General features: G+C 40.5%; 1 protein-coding gene across 1 annotated transcript; it reads right to left on the bottom strand.

The window, feature by feature from the left end:
• Nucleotides 1-3,054: 3,054 nt before the first annotated feature.
• On the bottom strand, nt 3,055-3,690 carry LOC110916428 (transposon TX1 uncharacterized 149 kDa protein). The gene has a single exon (XM_035979930.1). It carries the CDS (start codon nt 3,688-3,690, stop codon nt 3,055-3,057), a length of 636 nt encoding a protein of 211 aa, XP_035835823.1.
• Nucleotides 3,691-8,107: the final 4,417 nt, after the last annotated feature.

Raw genomic sequence — 8,107 nt, 5'->3', positions numbered from 1 at the left:
ATGGCCCAATAACCAAAGTGGACGGCCCACTCGCAACCAGCTGGTCTCGAGTCGCAACCAGGTGGTTTCGGCTTGTCACGTTATGGTTGCGAGTCGTAACCGTGGTCTCGAGTTGTCACGTTTTGGTTGCGAGTCGCAACCGTCGTAGTCTCGAGTCGCAACCTCGTGGTTTCGACTTGTGATGCTTTGGTTGCGAGTCGCAACGGCGTGGTTTCGAGTCGTAATGCCGTGGTTGCGAGTCGGAAACTGTCCCTTTCATACACACGTGATGATGCAGATGCATCAGTCCATTTTGTACCAAGAATTCAGGCCCAAATCCGGAAATAACCAATAAGATTTCTACAAACACTTTTCCTCATTTGACCATTAATCCATATAGATCAAACTTTGCCATTTTAAATCTCCAAACCATCTTCAAACAAGTTCATCTTATGTTCATAATTTTCTAGGGTTTTCTCTTTAACAAATCATACATTTATGAACCAAAATCACATATTTCTAGCAAGATTATTATGCAAGAACAAGTAAAACATACACTTTATGACTTAGAACATAGTTTTGGGTTGCTCATAAGCACATTTTAAACCACTATTCTATAGCCATTATGAACATGTTGTCAAGCTTCATACCTAAGGGTTTTCACATATAGTTAATCTTCACAAATCATACTAAAAGTCATGCATAACAATTTTAACTAACCCTTTTCAAACATGTTACCACATATTGTCAAACTTTACAAATCAACCTAAGAATCATGCATTTGTTTCTAACCAAACATCTTCTAGTTCATACAACAAGCCTAAATCTTGTACACAAAAAGATAACACTAACCGGTTATGAAAAGGAGGAGCCGAAAACAAAGAGAAGAGAATGAGAGAAGATGAAGTGTCCGAGTGATCCGAGCTTGACCGAGTCCTTGTCCGAGATCCTTGCTTGAACCGAAAAGAGAAGAAGAGTGGTGTTGTTGTTTGGAGTTTCAAGTTGAGAGAAAAAGAGGAGAAGTGTGTTTGTGTGTTGTGACAAAATGAGGAAAATGAGAAGGAGGTTGGAATTTATACACCAAGCATCAAGTGGGCTAAGGGGGTTTCGGCCCAACCGGTTTCGGCCCAAGAGCCCACTCGAGACCGAGTGGCCCACTCGCAACCGCCCGGTTGCGAGTCATGGTCTCGGGTCGTGGTTTCGGCTCTCATATAAATATATATATAATACATACATTTCACACATATCATGTAAAAGTCACGTTTCCAATTAATAATAACCATATATGCACAGAATATTACAAAGTGTTCGTTCGGAAAAACCTAGAGTGTCACATGTATGGTAACTCTGTTAGGACGTGATTGACCATTCTTAATTCAAGTAACTTTGGTATAACCTGCCGAGCAATCCCAGGTGAGTTCAATGCATTTTCTCAAGCATGCGTCCCGGTGGTTTGGGACAACTAGTAAACATTCGGAAGGGAAACATTGGGTAAACAACTTAATCGGTTTTGGTTATTGCCTGGAGGGCAATGGGGTAATTAGTTGATAGCGCTATTAGGTGGGAAACCTCACACTGGGCCGTAAGGACGGGGGTGAACTAATTATCTGGGTTTCACTATGGTTGTTTAGAGGCACACTCCTCGGTTACGTAAGGGCGTTTTCCCTAGGGTAACTAACTGAACAACATAGTGGGTTGCTAAGAGGCACACTCCTCGGTTACGTAAGGGCGTAGTCCCTAGGGTAACTAACATGAGCAACATCGTAACACAACATTGAATCGCATTAACATATATCTGGTAACACAACTCGTTAACGAAACCTTGAACTCACCAGCGTAGTCTGACACACTTGTTTGCATGCTTGTAGGTCGTTAACTTTGGAACATGGACTTGCTATCTGGGTGTGCTGGAGCGGTCATGGATCGAAGCTACTGGAATATTTATAATTGATACATTGGTTTTAAGTTTATTTTGAAACAATTACTAAACGACTTATCATATGCTTCCACTACATAACTCTTGTGAATTAATATTGTGTTTGACATTTAATCTTGGCTATTAATGACATGTTTTATTTAAGCATTTACTATTGGTTCAATGTGATTGGTGGCTCAGACTCTGATGTGTAACACGCCTCGCGGGGTTTCCGCAGGTGGTATTTTGGGGGTGTTACATCAACCACATGAGAAAAGCATGCCTTGGGATACACTGAGAAAACCACACAATATTCACCCACGAGACCTCTGGCTCTGATGTCCGAATACAATCCCAAACCATAGCTGATGAATGAGCCCGAAAATCATTACCAACCTTCCAAACAATCCGATCATTAACACCCGGTTGAACATGCACATTAATTTGGTTTAGAACGGGAAACAAGTCTCTCCAAGCGGCAGGCCACAACCAAGTCCCGTTATTTAAGATATCCGCTACACTAGAATGAAGCGAAAACCCCGCATTAGTAATGGTTCTAGTAATGGTTCTAGGAGATAAAAAATTGCCGAGGGGCCCAGCGTCACACCAGTAATCATACCAAGCTGAAGTACTTTTACCGTCGCCAATCTTGGACCAAATAAAAGTTCTAAGGAGCGGCCTAATTTGCAAGATTTTCCTCCAGCTCCAACAACAATTCGCAGGGGATTTACATTCCCAGAAGCTTCTATTATTTAGCCGGTAAGAGTATATCCAGTCCACCCATAAAGACTCTCGTCTAGTCAGAATGCTCCAAACATGCGATGCAATTAAGGACTTATTAACATCACCAATACGTCGAATGCCGAGACCACCTTCATACTTAGGGACACAAACCGCTTTCCAAGAGACCTTAGCCTTACCATGCAGCAAATGAGAGAAGCTTATTTTTCCAGTTTGTAATGCGTTTCTCCAGTCTTTCAATAAGAATACTACAATCCTTATAAAGGAGTCTCGACGTAATAAGGGGCACACCCAGATATCTCACAGGAAGCACTCCTTCAACAAAAGGCATAATACTCAAGATAGCACCTTTAACCTGATTAGGCACATTACAAAAGAACCTCGTACTCTTCTGGATACTTGGAACCAAACCTGACATCTTAGAAAATTTTGAGAGGGAATCCATAAATGCATCTAGCTGAAGCAACGTCACCCCTAGAGAATAGGAACCAATCGTAAGTCAAAATCTCCATGACCAGAGTAAATAAATACGGGGACATCGGATCACCTTTTCTTAAACCCCTTTCTTCTTTAAAATACCCGTGAGTATTTCCATTAACACAAACCGAATAAGACGTAGACGAGACACATAACATAATCCAATCCACCATCCATTCCGCAAACCCAAAACCAACCAACACATTTTTCAGAAAACTCCATTCAACTGTGTCATACGCTTTCTGAATGTCAACCTTGAACGCACATCTAGGTGGCCCGAAACTCCTATGGTAATTATGCATTAGTTCCTGCGTAAGGAGGATGTTATCCGAAATCTTCCTACCTGGCACAAAAGCCGATTGGTTTATACTCACAATACTATCCAGTGCTCCTTTCATACGGTCAGTAACGATCTTACTAATACATTTGAACAGAACATTACAACATGAAATCGGCCTGTAATCCGTAATAAACGAAGGAGTGGGGACTTTAGGGACAAGAACAATGAGTGTATGGTTCAGCTCCTGAAGTAACTTCCCTGTGTTAAAGAAATCAAGAACTGCATTGGAAACATCCATACCAATAATAGGCCAAGCACTTTTAAAAAATGATGCAGTATACCCATCAGGCCTAGGCGCTTTATCATTGCCAATATCATTGGCCGCTTTAATCTCTTATAAAGTAACCTGACGAACCATATTAGCTGCAACTTCCGTACTCAGGGTTTTAGTGAAGAGATCCGGCGCTGGTTGGAGGGACACGTCCCCTTTGCAACCTAAAAAGTTCTCATAATGTTTGACAAAAGCAGTAGAGACATTATTACCCTCATAGCTAACCCCATTAGAGTCGATAATCGCATCAATTCGACTAATGTGATTCCTACACTTCAAAGACATATGAAAAAACTTAGTGTTAGAGTCACCTGCCACCAGCCAATCCACCTTAGATTTCTGCTTTAGGAACCGTTCCTCATCCAAGCAAGCCTCTTGAAAGTCACGTTGAATAGTAGATTCAGCAACACGGAGGACCTCGTTCATAGGATCACTGTCTATGTCACGTTGAATACCTTCCAATTTGACCCAAAGTTCATCAACCTTTTTGTGAAGATTACCCTGTTTATACAGAAGAATTCCAAAGGGGAGTTTAGAAGCCGAAGCTTCTTAGCAACGCAAAATTGATGGACGCCATTAAGATGAGTATCCCACTTTGATTTCACAATATCAAGGAATTCAGGTTTATGAATCAATAGATTAGCAAACTTAAACGGTCTCGGCTTAGCTTTTTCAGCAACCGGGATATTAAGGATACATGGACAATGGTCCGAAACCCCATACGGTTTGAATAAGACGTACGCACCAGGGAAAGCATCAACAACAGAAAAGTTACCCAACACCCTATCTATTTCTTGAGAAGCCCCACACCCTTCTTGGGTTTCTGTTACTTTGTTTTTTTTATTTGCCATCAATTTAAACTTTTTCATTCTTAAACTCTAAACTATATATTGTTAATTACTAAATTGTAAAACATTATTATCAAAAGTCAAATCACCAAATCTAAATCAAAACGAAATATGAAAAATAAAAAAAAACAAGAATTAAAAGACTCTGTTACTAATGAGAACAAAGAAGAGCAAGCCGCCATGGCTGCAAACATCACGGCTGCTTCAATAGTAGAAGCCTCCGGAAGTTACCCCGCCAAGATACGGTCTGGTTCAAGCTTTGTTCGATCCACTCAGGCAACAAGAATTTCATCATCACCTCTAAGCATTGCTGTTTTTTCCTCATAATTATGATTCTGGCTTCTGGGTACGAGTATGCTACAGCTGGCACTACCAGAAAAAGAACGAGTAGATGTTGTTCAGTCTGTATGTTCATGTTCCTATCCAGAAATGGGTGTTAAATTTTGGGGGAAATCAAAGATCATCGACTGCTGAGGAGGGCAACACCCCATAAAAAGAAACCCCTTCCCTCTGCTGCCTCACTTCTCTGTTGTCTGAGTTTTCGGTTCCCCCAAAACCTGATTTGTGAATTGGAGCTTTGGTATTATTGTAAATGAGTCACCTGTGATTTTTAATCAAAGTTACAATACAAACATGAGACTCAGATCTGTAGCAATGGAACTTGTTTTTGCCCAATCCACCATGGCTGCAATTGCAGTTGCAAACTCTAGAGAGATTGCCCAACCAAGATACAGATCGTTTCCACAAACTCCTATTTTGCTCAACCTACATTTATCATCATTGCCTCGGTACTTGCAAACAATTAGCACCACCGCCACCACCAACACAAAAAAATGGAGCAAAATCACCAACTCATAGTTGATGAAAAGATCAAATGGCAAGAGGGAAGTTACTCTTAGAAACCTCCTCAATCTCCCGCGAGTCTCAGTTCACATGAGAATAACACAGTATAATAACACCTCATCTCATATTTTAAGGTTTGGTGAAACTGGTCCAGTTTCAAACCAACCACCAGTTTGAGAACTCCTCCCTCTTTAGTAGGATCGGTTTTGCTATTCAAAAGGGTTTGCGGCATAGCTTGTTGCCCGTTTACCTGCTGCTACTGGCTGTTTTGGCATATTACTTGTAACCCAGTTTCACCAAATACCAGTTTTGACTGTTCTTGGCCCAAAACGAAGCGATTTTAACCTGAATCGTTTTGGGAAAAAAACCCGAAATGTGCACCTCAAGGTAGATAGATGTTCTTTTATCTCCAAGGATAAAGGTTTTGAGGCTCAAATATATTATCATTGGAATTTATTTTCGAAATCCGCCATGGCTGCAATCACAGTTGCATGTATCAAATACATACCGACCAAGTTGCCTAGCCAAGATACGGATCAGATCTGTAAATTCCGATTTCGCTTGAAATAATTTCCATCGTCATAGTCTTTATATATGGAACAACAACAAAAGGCAATTTGGTCTTTTTCACTTCATGTACGAAAATACCTCTTACTTAACGGAGAAAAATAGATGGAATTAACGAGCCGGATGAAAATGGCCAGATTTCAAACCTTTTTGATCCAGATGTGAAAAAACAAACCTTTGGACAAAAGTTGCAAAACAGACCAAACCTAAGGGATGAAAATGGCATTTTACTGTTTTTTATGCAGTGTAAAAAATGGCATTTTACCGCCATGGCTGCAAACATCACGTTTGCTTCAAATAGAAGCCTCCGGATATTTCCCCGCCAAGATAAGGTCTGTTTCAACCTTCGTTCGATCCACTCAGACAACGACAAATTCATCATAATCGCCTCTATACATTGCTGTTTTTTCCTCATAATGTAGCCTCTACAAGGAACAATACCAAAAGAATACCAATATGTTTCCATTGCACTAATTTTAACGTTATTTTGCTTAAAAAGAATTTCATCATCCCTGCCTAAGAACATTATACCAGCAAAGGCGCCAGATTAAGATTCGGAAACATAAAACAAGATGAAGATCAAGTGTTTGTTTGTTTGAAAGATAGACAGAGTAGCTCAGTTGGTTAGGGCGGTCAGAGGATCAAATGGCAAGAGGGAAGTTACTCTAAGAAACCTCCTACATCTCACCTGAGCCTCAATTCACTTGAACATAACACCTCATCTCATCATTTAAGTCGGTTGTAGGTAAATGCAGAGGCGAACAAAAAAAAGGGGTTTGTGAACCAGAAGCAGTTTTTAATCCGAACCGAAACCGATCCTTTTCCACTTATTAGTTTGAGAAGCCCTCCCTTGAAACTGGTAAAAAACCAGAACTAGTTTTAAATCGAACGGATCCTTTTCCACTTGTAAACTGGTTTCTCCAAATATCAGTTTTGACCATTGTTGACCCAAACCGAAACGATTTCAACCTGGACCGGTTTGGGATTAAAAAAAACGAAATGTGCACCTCTAGGTACATAGATGTTCATCTCCAAGGATAAAGGTTCCGAGGCTCAGATATGTTACATTGGAATTTACTGTCGAAATCCGCCATGGCTGCAATCATAGTTGCATGTATCAAATACATACAGACCGAGTTGCCAAGCCAAGATACGGATCAGAATATCAGACCTGTAAATTCCAATTTTGCTCGAAATAATTTCCATCATCACAACCTTTTTTAAATGGACAACAGTTGATGGAATGGCAAGAGCCGGAGCCTCATTCCTCTGAGCAAATTCACTTTCAACTTATTCATACTTCAAATCTAACCATACAAAAATTGATGCACCATGTATTGTTATTGTTAAGAAGTAAACTGGAAACTAAAAAATGAAAAACAAGAATTAAGAGAGGCTCAACTATGTTAATAATAATCAAAACAAAGAGGAACGAACCGCCATGACTGCAAACATCACGGCTGCTTCAACGGTAAACAAAACAATTTCTACCACGAAACCTCCGATATTTACCCCGCCAAGATTGATACGGTAAGTCTCAACCTTCGTTTGGTTCACTCCAGAGAGAATCTCCAAACACAACAATTGCCAACTGGATTGCCCAACCAAGATATAGATCGGTTACACAAACTCCTATTTTGCTCAACCTACATTTATCATCATCATTGCCTCGTATTTTCAAACAATTCGCACCACCGCCACCATCAACACAGAAAAGATAGAGCAAAATCCCCAACACATGAGAATAACACAGTATAATAACACCTCACCTCATATTTTAAGGCGGCTATTACAAATGTAGAGGCGAACAAAAAAACCGGTTTGTGAACCGGAACCAGTTTTGACCCGACCCGAAACCGATTATGAAACAGGTTTGGTGAAACCGGTCCAGTTTCAAATCGACCACCGGTTTGAGAACTCCTCCCTCTTTAGTAGGATCAGTTTTGCTACTCAAAAGGGTTTGCGGCGTAGCTTTTTGCCCGTTTACCTGCCACTTATTTGTAATTGGTTGTTTTGGCATATAACATGTAAACCAGTTTCACGAAATACCAGTTTTGACTGTTCTTGGCCCAAAACGAAGCAATTATAATCTGAACCTGTCTGGAAAAAAAACTCGAAATGTGCAC

Source organism: Helianthus annuus, chromosome 11, assembly GCF_002127325.2.
Source record: "Helianthus annuus cultivar XRQ/B chromosome 11, HanXRQr2.0-SUNRISE, whole genome shotgun sequence".
Classification (NCBI taxonomy): domain Eukaryota; kingdom Viridiplantae; phylum Streptophyta; class Magnoliopsida; order Asterales; family Asteraceae; genus Helianthus; species Helianthus annuus.
Note: the sequence above shows the minus strand (reverse complement) of the source record. Positions and strands in the feature narration are given on the sequence as shown.

Excerpts from the sequence above, each read along its gene's own strand:
- LOC110916428 (XM_035979930.1), bottom strand. The coding sequence starts at position 3,690 with ATGGATGTTTCCAATGCAGTTCTTGATTTCTTTAACACAGGGAAGTTA.